At 38.5% G+C, this 16,496-nt stretch overlaps 1 protein-coding gene across 2 annotated transcripts; it reads left to right on the top strand.

Annotated features, from left to right (window-relative positions):
- Positions 1-322: 322 nt before the first annotated feature.
- On the top strand, positions 323-7,498 carry LOC308400308 (tetraspanin-8-like). 2 transcript variants are annotated; one of them, XM_080887944.1, is made up of 9 exons: positions 323-532; positions 3,413-3,478; positions 3,768-3,884; positions 4,004-4,081; positions 4,162-4,245; positions 4,979-5,068; positions 5,714-5,785; positions 5,920-6,003; positions 6,426-7,498. In XM_080887944.1, exons 1-9 carry the CDS (start codon positions 473-475, stop codon positions 6,558-6,560), a joined length of 786 nt encoding a protein of 261 aa, XP_080744070.1. In that variant the 5' UTR covers positions 323-472; the 3' UTR covers positions 6,561-7,498. The 2 variants fall into 2 exon arrangements, with proteins under 2 accessions (XP_080744070.1, XP_080744071.1); XM_080887945.1 differs by having other exon boundaries at positions 4,004-4,078.
- The last annotated feature ends 8,998 nt before the right edge of the window (positions 7,499-16,496 follow it).

Genomic DNA, 16,496 nt, shown 5'->3' on the forward strand with positions numbered 1-16,496 from the left:
TCGTGCTCATAAATATTGATCACATTGGTAATAAATATGTTACTTAGCAGTCACCTGCGTTTAGGGATTAAAGTCAATTGCATCATATTTAAATTTTGAGGCTTCTACGTTATTAGGGGACCGAAATAAATTATGTTGCAAATTTAAACACAGATTTGCAAATTAATGGTATTTTTTATTTCGTAATAAGGTTAACAAAACATTCTATTTTGCAAAAAATAAATAAGATTTTTCTTCATTATTTCATGTTTCAGGCTTTAAATTAAGAGGGTTAAGCAACTTCATGAGCTGGAGAATAAGACTCCACCCACCCACATTCTCACCATTTCCAGGTGGGGAGCGCAGTAGTCTAGCGGGGAGGGACTTTAACGGGTCTCGCTTCTTTAAAAGTAGATTTATTTCTTTACGGGCACACAAACTATCACTTTTGAGGGACACATTCACTCGTGGAGCGACATCAGAAGACCCAAACATGGGAAGAGCGAATGTGTGGCTGAAACGGACTTTCATTGTCGTGATAAGTCTGATCGCGGTGAGTATGGTTACAAGGCGCTAAAAGATTGTTTAGATGCAGATGTTGAGACCCTCCTCGTGCTATGCGTAAAAATCTACTTTATCCAGATGCTGCAGTTAAACCCTTTTCAGTTTTACTCAATCGAGTTGCCAATGAAGGTTGTAGGAGGCCCTTTTTTTTTTAAATTTTTGTTTTATTTATTCGAAACACATTGGAATAATTAGCGAGACGGGAAAACAACAGTGTCCAGGAAACGGTAAGATTGTTAAATAACAATTAAATTAGGGGCTGTATTAAACAATAATGTGTACTATAATGCTTGTAGTCTTATGTGATGTCATCATTGGTTTTCCTTTTTTTAAGTATGAAAACAAACAGTTAAAATGCGCATAATGTTTCCAAAAATCCAAAATATGATGTCATAAATTGCTTGTTTGGTTGTTTGTTTGTTAAATGAAGAGGAAAAAACAGAACAAAAGCTAGGAGTGACAAACGTACGGTGCAAATGTGGCCCACTCTTGGCACATAGTCAGCAACATGACATTAATGACTGTAGAAAACAGACTATGTGCCAGCATCGCCATCTTGGCACAACATCTGGGACCCACCAAACCTGATTGAGTGGCAGTTATACCACGTGATGCTCTGGTTTCCCCAACCTATTAACTCCCTCTTCTCCTTCTCCCACCTTATTCTTCTCATCATTCCCACAGTTGAGGGGAAGTGGATTATGCAACATGTTTTTCCCGCTAATACAGCTTGTCCCTCATGGTTTAGCTGTCACTATGTGTCTCATCACTTGCTTTGGATTTACTGATTTACAGTGGTTTACCACCACATGATTTAGCCCAGAGCTGTTACAAAAGAAACACATTGTGCAATACTTCACTAAGATTAGCACGAGCCTATAAGAGCTGATGCCAAATGTCAAAAGGGTAAACAAATGTACAGGGTGAACTATTTATCAGATTAACATAACAGTGTAAAGCTGGATTAACTTCTTCAGTAGTTCTACTCTTCATTGTAGTCATTAGTCAACACATTCTTGAAATTCAAATGATTCTATTTAACAAATATTGTTGGGTTTAACAGATGTCAGCACTTTCTTTAAACCAAACCATAATCCAAGAACCAAGATGGTTCAGAAGTACATCCCACCAAGTATACTTTGATTGTCTCAGATCTGCGCTTTGGGTCAATGGTTTTGCTGCAAAGTAGCATAATTATCAAGTTTCATTTCATGCCCCGAGCTCCTCATGTAGATGCCAAACTCTTAGGCTTCCAGTTCTTGTAACAACATAAGTCAATTATGGATCAATACTCAAGGGGTGGATTAAGTATCTTGCTGGTATTTAGGCGTTACCCCTGTTAAGTGAGAGATCTTATAAATGGATTTGTTCAAACCAGTTCCAGTTCCCAGGCTATTTTTTTTCTTGCATATTTTGGAGGAAAATGCATACGTCACAATAGTTAGGAACAGTTCTATGACTTTATTTGAAGAAATGCTAAAACCTTACTTGAAGACATGCAAGCACAAGCACAGTCATGGTAAAAACCAGGTGTACCCTCTATTAGTTGTGTGCAAAAAAAAAGGAGCAGCTAATTTGAAGTAATTGTTTCTTGTATGACTTTATCAGGTTCTCACTCTCCTTTAGGAGATTACTCTCTTAGTCTGCCACAGCATTTCAAATGAGTTCAGATATCGACTTTGATGGGGCATTTACAACACCTTCATTCTTTGTTTTTGAAGTCGTTCTGTTGAATGAATGTCCTGTTTCATGACCCTGTTTTGGCCAAGTGTTAACATTCAGAGGTGTCCTCAAATTTGACTGCAGAACATTTTTAGATAAAGCAGAGATCATGACTGACTGACAAACTGTACAGTGCCCAGGTCCTGTCTCTACAAAATAAGCCCAAGTCATCACCCCTCCATTACCATGCTTGACAGTGGGTATGTTTGTGCTGAGTTTGCTGTAGTGTGGCATTGTGTATTATGGCCATATAGCTCCACTTTGGTCTTGTCGGTCCAAAAAGACATTGTTCCAGAAGTCTTATGGTTTGGTCAGATGCAAACGTACAAACCTAAGCTGTGCTGGCATGTTTTTGTTAGAGAGAAGAGGCTTTTCTCCTGACATCCCTTCCATTTTCTAAACGTGCTGTCATGAACCTGAACATCAAACTGAACCGTGTAGCATCTGATATTTAGCTCCTGTATTTGTTTGTTGCATGGCCAGACCCTGGATTGAATTCCTTAGACGTCCACTCCTTCTCTCTGTAGAACAAATGGACTAAAATTGTTTGGAAGTGATCGTATAAGCATTACCAGACTAATGAGCACCAGCAATCACATAGCTGATGTCTTTCCACTTTGACATATTGATTCCTGTGTAAGCAGTAAGAGTGGACTTAGTTTCCCACAGAGTGCTTCTGCATTTTTTCTTCATTTGTGTGTAATATGTCATGTTTTGCAGTTCATCTGATACAACAATGCTTACGTCAGTGTTGTTAAGTTCACAAAAGCTTATGTACCATGTTATAGTTTGCTAACCAACATATTGAGTGTTTGAAAAAAGGGTTTTGTATAAGGGGTTTAGTAATCATTACATCTTTTTACTACAAAAAAATATGTTTTTTGTAGCTTATATGTTCATATTTTCATTATTATTTTGATCAGGTGTCACATAACCTATTCAAGATCATTAATGTAAAGCATAGTAAATGTTTAAATATGTAAATGCTTATCATTTAATTCTAAATAAGCAGAATTAATACTTTCATTTGTACACAATTCTTTTGGGGATGAGGAGAAATCATTGATGACTTTCGGTAACCTTAGCGTTTCTCACTCTGCCTGTTACAGCCCTGAAAGTGTTGAACTGTCTCTTACTGTTTTTACAGATAATCAGTTTGTTGCTGCTGGGATTCAGTCTTTTTAGCCATGGACACTTACACCAACAGGAAGAGGTATAAAATGTATATTTATAGAACCTTGCATTATGACACATGAATGTGTGTGCGATTTAACAATGTCCTATTGTATGTACGACAACACATATATGGCTCAGCAGCAATTTCTATATTAGTGGCAAAATAAGTAAGCAAATATTATGCAGCCGTTGTCAGACAAATGCCAGCATGTAAGTGTTTTCCTTTCCTGTAGTATTCTTAATGACAAACAACATCTGCATGGGGCACTGAAGTCAGGTTACACCCTTGCTCACTCTCAACCTGCGTCTTTGTTTTTTCTCCACAGGCAGAACGCGAGATTGCAGTCATACATGTTATGTATGTTATTGCTGCGGTAATTATTCTCTTGACCATCTTTGGCGCAATCGGTGTCTGGAAAGAGATACGGTGGGCTCTAATAGTGGTGGGTAAAGAAAAAAAGAAGACAAGAATCTTGGTAGCTGTAATAAAAATACAATTTATAACAAAAACAAATAGATCCTTATTCCCGTATTTCTGTGTGTATGTGTTTCTGTTTGTCAGTATGCAGTTGGAATGATTCTGAGTAGTCTACTCATGTTGGGGCTTAATATTCAAGGACTGGCTTCACAATCTCAGGTATTACCAAAGTGCCTTTCCACATTAGAAGATACAGAAATGTTTTTTAACTGTTTGTATATTACTTTGCTTTTGTTGCGCAGGTACGTCAAGATGTGAAGAAGCAGTACCTGAACCTTTTACCCCTGGTTAATGCTACTGAATTCCTCGATGATATACAGACAGAAGTAGGTAACCTTGTGTTGTGAAGTTGTGAGTGAAGATGTGCATGTGTTTGTAGTGTGTGTGTGTGCTATTCATCTAGCTTCACAACCCATTAATAAGTAAACAAATTTAAGGTCTTTCAGATAACAAAATTTTGCAGTGTCAATTTGAGGCATCATATTGCCAGCTTATACTGAAAATTACTTGCAGCCAGTAGTGTAAACATGGCACAAGGAAATAATAGCCGATGAGGTCATAGAGATGTTTGTGAGCAGCGATAATGGATAGCCCGTGCCAGTTTTTGTAAGTATAATCTTGTAGAATTGCAGTTCCAAGTAGTTTCAGAGGTGATCAAACAAAACTAACTAAAAACAGAGCTCACATATAATATGTAAGGCTAATGGCATAACTAAACAATGCTGATACACAACTTAACTGGATGCTAGGCACATGCTCTTCTTATAATATTAGCAACTTAAAATAGCTGTTTTAGTGTTTTATAGAGAACTCTAGTGAGAACAGAGAAGAAATGCAGTATTCTTGATTTTTAACAAAAGAAAGATAACACTCATAAATTTATTGTTTGTGACGGACATATTTTTCCAAAAGTACAACCAGACTGTCCTGGCATGACTGATACAGTTTTCAGCAGCACAGATCAGATGCTGTTTGGTCAGACTTAACTGTTTGTAGAAGGGATTAGGAGATGGTTGTTTTGCAGTTGTCTCTTTATTTTCTTCTCTGATTCCATCTCAGTTGGAGTGTTGCGGACTGGAGAGCTACCGGGACTGGAAGTTCAACATCCCAAATTCCTGCCTATGCACCGACAAGTCCACTAATCCATGTGTAAGTGTGAAAGCTAACATGCCTACACGGTTAAAAACATTTTTCAATAAATTTTCATTTACAAAGCCCAACTTCCTCCCAAAGTAGCACCACCAGGCTCCTTTGTGCTACAGTAACACTTGGGAAAACAGTGGTTGGAGACTGTGGTACAACCAAACCATTTTCAGACGGTAAAGCAATTTTAGTGCATCAAGTCAGCGATAAAACGTCATTAAGATTTTGGCTCAGTGGGGTCAAGCTGGCATTTGTGATAATATGTCAATTAACTATTATTAACTGGTGAAAATTGCAATGATGTCAACGCCATTACCGCATTAACGCGGCAAATCTACATTAACGAGTTACCACGGATCGCCCCGTGCGTGGGGCTGCACGAAATCAACGTGTTAGCGTGGTTAGCTCGTTAACACGTTGACGCCATGCCCATCATGCAGTCTTATTTCGATTGTTTGCAGCATGTTGGCAGTCTGTCTGCATTAAAAATAAGACACCAGTTATTTGCAAATCTGCTTGAAAATGACTGCAGTCAGTTAAAAAAGCATGTTTTAAAAGCTTTGACACACAAATATCATCACATTTTAAAAACTACATGTTGTCTGTGTGTGCATACACTTCATGCACAATTATAATTTCTGTGTTTTCCAGGTGGCGGCTCCTAGAAACAGCAGCCTCTTTAACAGCCAGATGGGTGACGAGCCTATTATGATTTATGAAAAGGTATTAAAGGCATTCTCATTAGAAATTATCTTCTTTTTTTTTCAAGTACAGGTAGATGTGTAAACTCTATAAGCTGTTATGAACTTTGTTTCCATTTATATCGGTTTATCTCATTAATCCTTTACTTGTTTTAGGGATGCCTTCCATACTTCATCGAGATCATAATGAGTCTGATTAGGATTGTGTTGGGCGTAACACTGGGAGTCATGTTATTGTGGGTGAGTACAATCAGTCTGTAGCTCTCATGGTTATAGCTCCTTTGATGTGATCTTTACAAAGCGTGCATGGCTGTTGACAGAAATGTTACGAGAATTTTGCTTAGGTGATCCCATTTGTACAAAGTCTTAATTTTTCCCTTAAAATTCGTCTTTCACTAATATTTTCAGTCATAGGGTTTCAAAAACTCTTTTCCATCCTGAAATCTTCCTATGCAGTTGCTAACTACAGATTTGAAAACTGAATGAAAGCGAGCAAGTATCTGTTTTCGCTGCGCTGGCAAACTTGCCTTTTTATTTTCTTTGACTATTCTGCTCTCTCTCAGCCTCTTTCTAAAATTGCAGGTGGACTCAAAGCAACTCAAGAAATAATAAAAAGATGAACAGGAAGTAAAATAAACCACCTCTGTTTGATTCTGTTTTAGATATTGTCAGCAGTATTGTGTATAGCCATCTTGTGCCAGCTCGATCGGAAGAAAGACACCCCCGCAGTGGTCTACAGTGCAGAGGCAAAAGCAGGCAACTACACCACCCTCACAGAGGTTTCAGACCACTCCTGATTTCTTTGTTTCTGATTCAGCATGTTAAGCAAAGCTAAGACAAACCTCGGAAGCAATGGGATTAATAGAAGACGTTGTGATGATTGGATATATTGACTATATCATACCATGTAAGTGTATTTTGAACTTCTTTGTTAAGGGTATTTTCTATTCACTATGTAATCCCTAATGAGCTGTAAATTTGGGCTGTGCCACAAAAAACAGAACTGTGAAAGACTATGTTCCTTTTTTGATAAATATTTCTATCCAGTATAACCAAGAGGGATATGATAAGCGACAGAGTGTGTTAACTGCTTTGCGCCTTTGAGCTCTGTGTTTGGAGACTGGTGGTAATTCTGCACCAACATGGAGCGTAATCTAGTACCTCTGATCTGTGATTTTTAGCACCGGCAAGCAAGAAAATAAGTAAAAATTCAGAGTTTAAAGCTAATGTGCTCAGTAAAAAAGCACTTATGAGTAGTACGGGTGAATTAAAGCTTAACTGATATTTTGTAGTTTGGTAGCTTTTCATTTTTCTTTAACTCTGACTTTTTTTTTCCATTCAAAGCTTTTTAATACTCTCATATTTGATAAGACTGGTATTCAGTATAAGATGCCTTTTTTCATTGCTCCGTATCGTTTAGATCAGCTGCTAAAGAAAAAAAAATCCTTCAATCCAGTTTCTTCCTTATCCTTGCTGTGGCACATCCCACATCCTTTATCCACTGCATAAATGGTAAATGGCCTGTATTTGTATAGCGCTTTACTTGTCCCTAAGGACCCCAAAGCGCTAATAAATGAAAGGACAAAAGGAAAATATACAGCTTACAGTTTACACCTATAACTGTGTAAACCACAGTTAATGTATTGATTCTTGTTCCCCAGGTTTGTGGGAACATTTTAGAAAAATTCGAAAGACTGTTTTTCATTGTGTAATAAAACATTTTATATTCCCTTCATATAGCTTGGTTTTGTTTTGTTTTATAAACTTAAATTTGACATAAAATCAAGTGACATGATGAAACCAGTAATGATTTATCAAGTTATGCAGCCCTTAGGTTACAAGCCCACTTCTTAATGGCTACAGCTTTCATAAACTAACAATACTAATTACTAAATAACTAATTAAGTAAAATGATCACTCAATTTTGACCTGTTCCACAGAATTTTTTAAAAGACATTTTACAATTAGAAGTCATCTAAAAATTATTGATATGATGGCACTGATTAAACTAAAAAAGTCTCTACACTATTTTTTTAAAAAGCCCCCTCTGATGTTTCATATGTCTTTGTGTATTTGTTGCAACACATCTGTTTTATATATCTTAAGAAAACCTTTTGTAGTGACGATTCCATTGTTTATCCAAACAAACATTCAACAATTTAAAATCCACAAGCCACTGCTGCACTGTGGTGATATTTTACACACAAGCAAAAAAAAAAGTCCAATGTCCAAAACTTGAACATGGCATTTTATGGTTAATTTATTGAGTTTGGCAAGCAATAAACAAAAATAAGTTTTTACTGTTTCCTGTTGCTTCTGCTCTCGTAAAAAAGAAATAGGTCAATCCCAGTGCATGCTAGTCCTATACTAGTCCTAGTACTTACAGAAAATGGCCCTACAGTTCATCCTGGCTGACTTACAAAGATAAACAAATTTCAAAATAATAAAAATAAAGAATAAATGGCTCCAACACTCTGGCCCCTAATTGTGCATACAATCACAGTTACTTCAAAATTCTTTAAAAAAGGAGCTATTCCCTCCGGCATGTCCTTAATCTTCATTGATGATGTTACTTCTTCAAGAGGATGCTTCCAGTAGCAAAAGAAGTGTTGCCACTGGCCTTTCCAAAACACAGGTCTCTGTAGCATCTGCAATCAAGACAATATGTCCAGGTATAAGACATCTTTTAGTCCCCTGCTATTTTTGTCTTTCTTGCATCAGAGGTATGTCTTTAGAAAGCCATCTTTTCCAGAACAGCTTTGCCATGTACTGTACCCATTTCCACCTTTTCCTAGCATGAAGATCACATTGATCAAACACTCCTGTTGGCAAAATTGGTTTGTTTTTCAGCAGCAACAAATAATTGGGTGCGAGTGCTTCAAGGTCATTGAGTCACTGCAAACTCTGGTAAAGGCTCTGTCGTTCAATATAGCTTCAGCTTCACAGAGGACTGTTTGGAGGCCTTCATCTTCCAAAGCTTGTTTTTTGAGAACTGAGACTAAAATACTCCTTATGGAATGAATGAGACGCTCCCACACATCACTTTGGTGAGATGCTGCCGGGACATTAACGTTCCATTTGATGCCATCCTGAATAAAAGCGTTTTGAATTTTAGCATAGTTCAGCTCAGCCAAGCTCTCTTTCAGCTCTCAATTTGCACCAACAAAATTTTTAGCATTATCAGATCTGATGGACGAAACTGGGCCTTGTCTATAGATGAACCTCCAGACACCATTTGTACAGCAGTCTTTACTGAGTGTTTATGCAATTTCCAGATGTACTGCACGACTGGTCAAACAAAGAATAAGAACCCCATACCTTTTAAAGAGACTTTGTCCTTATAGGCCCAAAGTAGACCACTCCAACATTTGTGAACGGAGCCGTGTCTGGCAGGAGTCTCTCTGCGCCATCTTTTGTTCAACAAACTTTTCTTTGTTGCGTGTACACATGATACAACAAGAGATTATTTTCTTGGCAGCCGAATTTGCATTTACTATCCAGTCTTTTTGTCTTAGTTTTGACAGGATGTACGCTCTTCCTACATGTGCCAAGTTTTGACGGAAATGCCGTAAAATCAATGTTAACACGTTTATTCCCCTGCATCCAATGCTGGGTCGAGCTTGAAGGGAGAACTTCCCCTTGGAAACTGCTTTGAGGCCATTGCTTATTAAAGCCATTTCAGTTTTACATTTCTGTTGTTGTGCATGCTGAATAACAGCTTGTTCTGCTTTGGCCAAATCTTCTTGAGTCAGATTTTCCCATTCTTGTTTCCATTTCTTTCTTTTGACTTTCCAGATCATTTTCATTCAGATCTGCAACAACAAACTCTTTCCTCTTTTGTCCCAGCAACACCAAGGTCTCTTTCAGCTTTAAAACCAGGCTACTGAGATTTGAAGTTTTGTCCAAGATGAGAAGTAATGAATCAGACAGTTTGTAGCATCTTGTGATTCCTTCACAAAAAATGCTCACTGTCAGGTCCTTTGTGACCTCTGGGTTATTTGTAGGAATTGCACTGTGATCCACATCCATTTTAGGCCATTCCTCTGACTTCTGGCCTATTTATTCATCTCCTACATTTGAGAAAATCCTCAGCTTTCATGCCTCTGGATGCGTCGTCTGCATGGTTCTCCTTAGAGGAAACATATCTCCACTTATTCACATCTGTTGCTTCTTGAACAACATAAATTCTATTTGCAGCTAAGGTATTAAATCTTCTGGCTTCCTTGGAGATGTATTTCAGTACTGTTGTGCTATCAGTTCAAAAAACAGATTTTTCAAACTTTTCCTGCAACTCTTTTTGCAGAAGTTAGTTCACTCAAACCGCAAGAACTGAAGCTGTCAATTCCAGCCTGGAAATTGTAGTTTGCTTAAAAGAAGCAACTCTAGCTTTTCCCAGGTTAAAGGCAGCATTTGAGATGTTATTCTTTTCCAGTTTTAAATATGACACTATCCCATAACCATCTGGACTTGCATCAGAAAAATGATGAAGTTGTGCTTTATCTGGTCTTCCAGTGGAACTTGGTTTAAGAAAGCATTCCACTGAATCAGCTGGAGCTCCTCCACCCAGTCACGCCCCCGCTTAGAGGGAGAGTGGGGAATAATTTCGTCCCACTTCAAATTTTGTCAACAAAAGTTCTTGTAGCAACAGTTTAGCTGGCATACTGAAAGCAGACAAAATTCCCAAAGGATCATGCAGTGAGCCGATCACAGACAAAATGCCCCTTCTACTTGGTGGACGATCCTGCGGAGAGTTTCTGAACTTGAACTAACCCAGTGCTCTCTCAATTGGAAATTGATCCAAATCCAGACCCTTGATTTCCTTTGCTCTTCTTTCCTTTGGGATTGAGATGTGCACTGTGTGACTGTTGCTGATCCATTTTGAAAGCTCCTCCTTTAATGCAGATATCAGCCTCTGCAGCATGCGCACTGCCTCTTCTTGTGAAGCAACAGATTTTAAACAGTCATCCACATAAATGTTCCTTCTCACAGTATCCATCCGTAGTGTGGTTATTTTAAATATAAGAGAAAGAGAAAACTCTAAGAATATAATAATTATAATTAACAATAATTAATATAGCCAATACCGCCACCAAGAGATACCAGCTTTTGAAGCTGGACAGCACAGCCCTGTTTTAAATACAGTCAGAACAACAACACCGGGCTGCTTGTCAACAATTTAGACGTGGATGCAAGATGACATGGAGCATGTTATAGTTTCCTTTTTAATATGATGGACTGAACACAGGCGGTATCTGCTTTTGTCTATGCAAAGGTGAATCTATTTCTATCTGTCTCTACTGTTTCAAGATTTAACTGAAGTGTGCTCAACTGTAACTGTCAGGATATGTTTATCCCAGCTCTCATAGGGCAATGAAATTAAACTGACTTATGAAATGTTCTTTGATTAGGTACACATTGTGAAGTTCATCATTTTCTTACAAATAAAACTATAATGACAAACTCACATGCATAAGATGAGAGCACACTGTTGTTATTGACTCATCATTATTCTCAGCTGTCAGACCATCTACAAGACTAGATAATGTTTGACAACCGGGAAGCACTTTCTTTTCAGAGCGGGACCACGGCAGCCTTGTCCCGGGTGGACGAGGAGAAGCCTCCCATCATCCTGTAAGCAGACCGATATGGGCCAAAACCATCATCCGGGGAGCTGTCCTGGCTAATAGCCCTCCCCCAACACGACTGCACCCAGTAAACAACAGTGGAGATACACTACTCCAAAATTAGGCAGAGGTGCACCTCTGTCCTTATGATCACATGCATTGTCTCCTATTGTCACCACATTACACAACCTATCAGATACCTCACTTCTACACATTCCTTCTCATCATATCTGGGGCCTCCTCCATTGCTCTGCAGCTTCCCTTTAAATAGGTCCCGTGACCAGCTGATAGCCCACCTCAGGACACACCCACGCCTCAGCAGGTGATTGTTATTAGGCAATTTGTAGGAGTCCTTTAAACCAGTCCTTTATGCTTTCATTGCTCTCAGGCACCATAGTACTTTGGAACATAGTTCTGACAAATGCAGGCAGAGGTTCACCTCTGGAGCCTGAGAGCAATGAGAACATAAAACGCATGCACACAAGAAGGAGACGGGTGGTGGTTTAAAGGACTCCTTCAAAAAGCTACTTGTTGAGGCAAAGGTAAGCAAGATCAAACTCCTCTGTGGAGTTTACTGAAGGACACAGATCCAGATGTACAAATAAGATTTGTGAAATGGTGACTGTGATGCATACATTTCTCTATAAGAGGCACAGCTATAATCCAAAGAATGATCAGGAAGGGGCCTTATGCAAACCTGAAATGAAAGATGAGTGAAATGTCCTGTGGTATTTTTTTAACTGGCATGATGGACAGATTTTGCAAACAGGCCAAGACTTCCTGTGGTGGTGGAGGACCTCCCTCTGGCTGAACGCAGTGACTGGTGTGAGGGTCAAAGCCCAGAGCTTTGAACACTTCCGAGCTACAACATAACAGAAACCAAAAGATTTCAGGGGGTCAGCAGAATGAACAAAAAACAAGCTACACTTCACCAAAGTGTGGTTTTTGTCCTGGCAAATTAGTTCATGTCACCAAGCATGGACTTTTTAATAACTGGGCTGGATTATTTTGTAATTTGTCAATTTCTTCCTCCACAATTAGAAAGATTTGGCTGTTATTTGCATTTTTGTTTTTTGTTGTTGTTAGTTTTTTCTTTTTCTTTTTTTTACAGCCATCATCATTATTAGAATCAATGTAGTTTATTAATCCCCGGGGAAATTATGTAAGAGACTTTACTCACTTTAAGTTTTTTTCCCCAATACTACAGTGTTACAGCGGAATGCGACCACTTTTGAATTGATGGCGACATAGTTATTTAACTAAATCACAGCATATGTGCTGGTAAGTAATCCTAATTTGGTATCTGTAGTATAATCACCAGTGGAATCACAACACTCCAATAACAAAAACAACCACCTTAGATGATATAAATGAGAAAACATCCTCTCAAACACAGTCCATGCTTCCTGGTGAGAGTCTTCGTTCTTGTCGTCATCCCTCATGACGACATCACAGGTGGATTCTCCCTCTGTAGGAAGATTTGGCTGTTAAACAATTTGAAAAATACATTTAAAAAAAAATTGCTAATTAGAAAATACATACTTGTCTCTGGGTAATGTTTAGCTCATTATCAGACTTCTTAAGACCATAAAAATACATACCTTCCTGAGTACAGGCACAATATACATGACACAAAGAGACACAACAACCATAGTACATCATTAACTATTCATGTGGCTGCAAACAGTCATAACGTAAACATAAATCAATTGAATTAGGTCTTCAAATGTGCTCACTTGACATTGCAGGCTCATCAAAATGGCGAGAGATCGCTTTTGGAACCTGTGTTGATCTTATATTAAAAGCCTCCAGAAGCTCTAAGACTCCTTCAACGGCCACTGAGACAGCTCCACGGTCTGTCTCACTCACTGTTTTACCTGAGAACGAACACACACACAAAAAAAAACTGACTTATGGTTGTGTAATGTGGTGACAGTAGGAGACAATGCATGTGATCATAAGGACAGAGGTGCACCTCTGCCTAATTTTGCAGGGTTGCTGTATTACTGTTACAGTCAGGCGTGCCTTATAAACTTTAAACTGTCCATAAACATACATATAAACAGGAAAAAGAACTGGTGTGAATTTGAAAATAGAATACGAGCACAAAGTGACAAAGGTCCTACGCCTACTGCTTACATTATAACATAATATTGACACAGCAATGCCCTTGACAAGTTTACAATGTATATTATGGTGACTTTAATTTCTTGAGAAAGTGTTAGGTGTTAGTGCCACCTAGTGTCTGTGCAATGAAGTCAAGTAATGACAAAATGCTTCCTTTAATTGACAAACTGAAAAGAAGACAATTCTGTTGTAATGGATAGAAAGGTTTACCTGTTGCTGTTGTTTATAAGGGTGACATTTATTTATCAAGTCAACAATTTGCCCAACAGCCTGTCAGTCAGCTCTTATATCAGCTAATGGAGATTTAAGTAAGTAAGTGAAATTATATTTGTATAGAACCTTTCGAGATAAAAATCACAAAGTGCTTTAGAAAAGATAAAACAAAACTGAACCAAAAGCAAGTTTTAAAAAAAATGAGTTTTAGCTGTTTTATAAAAGAGACCACTGAGTCCACAGATCTCAAACTCAAAGAGGGAGAGTGTCAGGGTCTGGGGCCACAGTTACAAAAGCTCTGTCACCTTTCGTTTTCAGCTTAGTTTTATGGACAACCTGCAAGAACTGATCACATGACCCCAGGGACCTGCTAGGGATGTACGGATGTAAACTATCTCTGATGTTGATTTTGGCGCTTGTCCATGCAGAGCCCCGAATGTCAAAGTCATAATCTTAAAGTGGACTCTGAATTTAATGGGGAGCTAGTACAGCTGCATCAGCAGGTGCGTGACATGCGAGTAGTTAGAAGACTTGGTCAGAGACCTTGCAGCAGCATTCTGAACAACCCAGCAGATGTTCCAAGGGGGCCTTACATAAACAAGTGAACAAACAATTACAATAGTGCAAATGAGATGAAACAAATGCATGTGTAACAATTTCCAATTCAGAGCATAATACAATGGGACTCAGTTTAGCAATATTTCTCAAGTGATAAAAACAAGAGCGAACCAGAGAAACAGGAGCATAATGGAGACATTAACTGTCTTTAATTTGTTTCTGCCGTCATAAGTTTCCACTCACTGATGCTCTCTGCGTCCTGCTGCATGGACTGGCCCCACAGGAGAGGTTCCTGGCTCCTCAAGCAGTTGTAGATGTAGGAGATGGCTGGAGTTGCCAGGTGGGTCACAGAACCTGACAGGCTTCTCCTTCTTTTAAGGGAGTTCATCTCCTGAAGCCCCATCCAGGGAATGACGATCACCGGGAAGCCCAGACCTAACAGAACATGAAGTAAACACAGAATAAGAAGGTAGTACTGATTAGAGTTAATCCATAACAATATATTCTTTAAACATGGAAGTGGCATTATCTTTTCTTAATTACAATTTTCTGATCAGGTCTCTTCTAACTGTATTGATCCTGGAATGAAAAAATTTTTGGGGTGCAATTGCATGATCATGAAGCCTGCTATGAAAGCTAAATCCCCCCTTACAGTCCCAGCATGTTACTTTAGGGAATGTTAAAATGTAATATGCTGTTCTATGGAGGTAGAAATACATTTTCAAGATAAAAGGCTAAATACATTGTTTGAAGATAACTTAAGCGTTTCACTCATGACTGAAAAATTACAACTCTAGCAAAATGCCTTAACAACATTAAATGTTAGAAATCATTCTACAAAACACGGTTAATATTAGTTACGTCTTTAATAGCAGATTATAGAGTAAAACACCTCCAAGGCATGTCGCTAAAATCACATCTACAACCCCAGCAGTCTAAATATGTGACATACCAATACTCAAATGCATGCCCTGAGTTTCTGATGGCTTATTAATCTTTGCATTTATCAGCAAACTGACATGATGACAGTGTTTTAATACCATTTTAACATATTTCATGTGAAATAAATGAGTCCTATGGAGACAAAACCAAAACACTTTTTTTTTTTTTTAACAACAAATTGAAATTCCTGGAAACTGAGAATAAAATAGAAAAATCTTATTGAATCTGTATCTGACCTCACAGGATGTGAGGATTTGTGACATCCAGTACAAATAGTAACTTTAGTAACTTGATACTGCTAGAAAACACATTCATGCCGGTTAGACGACAGATTTGGGACGCATAAGCCAAACCACAATCGGGCCAGATGTGGCATGCCATCACATAAACAGTGCCATCATTGCCAGACCTGGCCCACATCTGGTTGACATACCCCTTACCATGCCAGTCAGCCAGCAGTGTCTGGCTTCACACTAGAGCCGGGCCAGACCTGTCTGTTACGTGGGATTGTCTATAAAAACAGAATACTGTCACCTTGGACTGAAAATATGCAGTTTGCATTTTCACTTGTTCTTCTGGCAGTTGCAAACTTAAAAGGGATTCTTGCAAATCTGGTAAAAAAAACAAAAACCATAAGCCCACCCCAGTGCATGCTGGTCCTATACCAGTCCCTTTACTTAAAGTTAATGACCTTGCAGTTCTTCCTGGCTGACTTACAAAGATAAATAACAAAACAAAGAATTAAGCAATTATTAACCTACAAATAAAACGTGTAAATATCCCAAAATAGGTGAACCAAGAAAAAATTGTGACAGTGTGTGACAGTATGCAGTTGGAGTGATTTTTAGAGAGTATCGTCTTGTTGATGGTTATCATTCTATTATTCTTAGGACTGGCTTCCCACCCTGAGGTATCACCGAGTTGACTTTAAAATGTGGAGTTTCTGTGGGGGGTTTTTTGGGGGGGTTTTTTGTGTGTTTGTTTAGTTTAATCCAAAATGTGTTTTAGAAGACACAGTATTGTTTGTAATAATATTTTTAATATTACTTTGTTTTTGTTGTGCTGCTAGTTGAAGAGCTGAAGAAGGAATACCTGAGGCTTTTGCCGCTGACGGAAAGCAGCAAAGAGTTGCTCGACGATTTACAGACAGATGTAAGAAACCTCGTAGTTTGAGGTTGCGAGTCAGGATGTCCATGTTTTTGCAATCACACTGAAACATACCTCTGTTAATACCTGTAGCCAATTTGAGGTAATTAGGAAGTGGTTGTT

Source organism: Rhamphochromis sp. 'chilingali' (assembly GCF_963969265.1).
Source record: "Rhamphochromis sp. 'chilingali' genome assembly, chromosome: 7".
Classification (NCBI taxonomy): Eukaryota; Metazoa; Chordata; class Actinopteri; order Cichliformes; family Cichlidae; genus Rhamphochromis; species Rhamphochromis sp. 'chilingali'.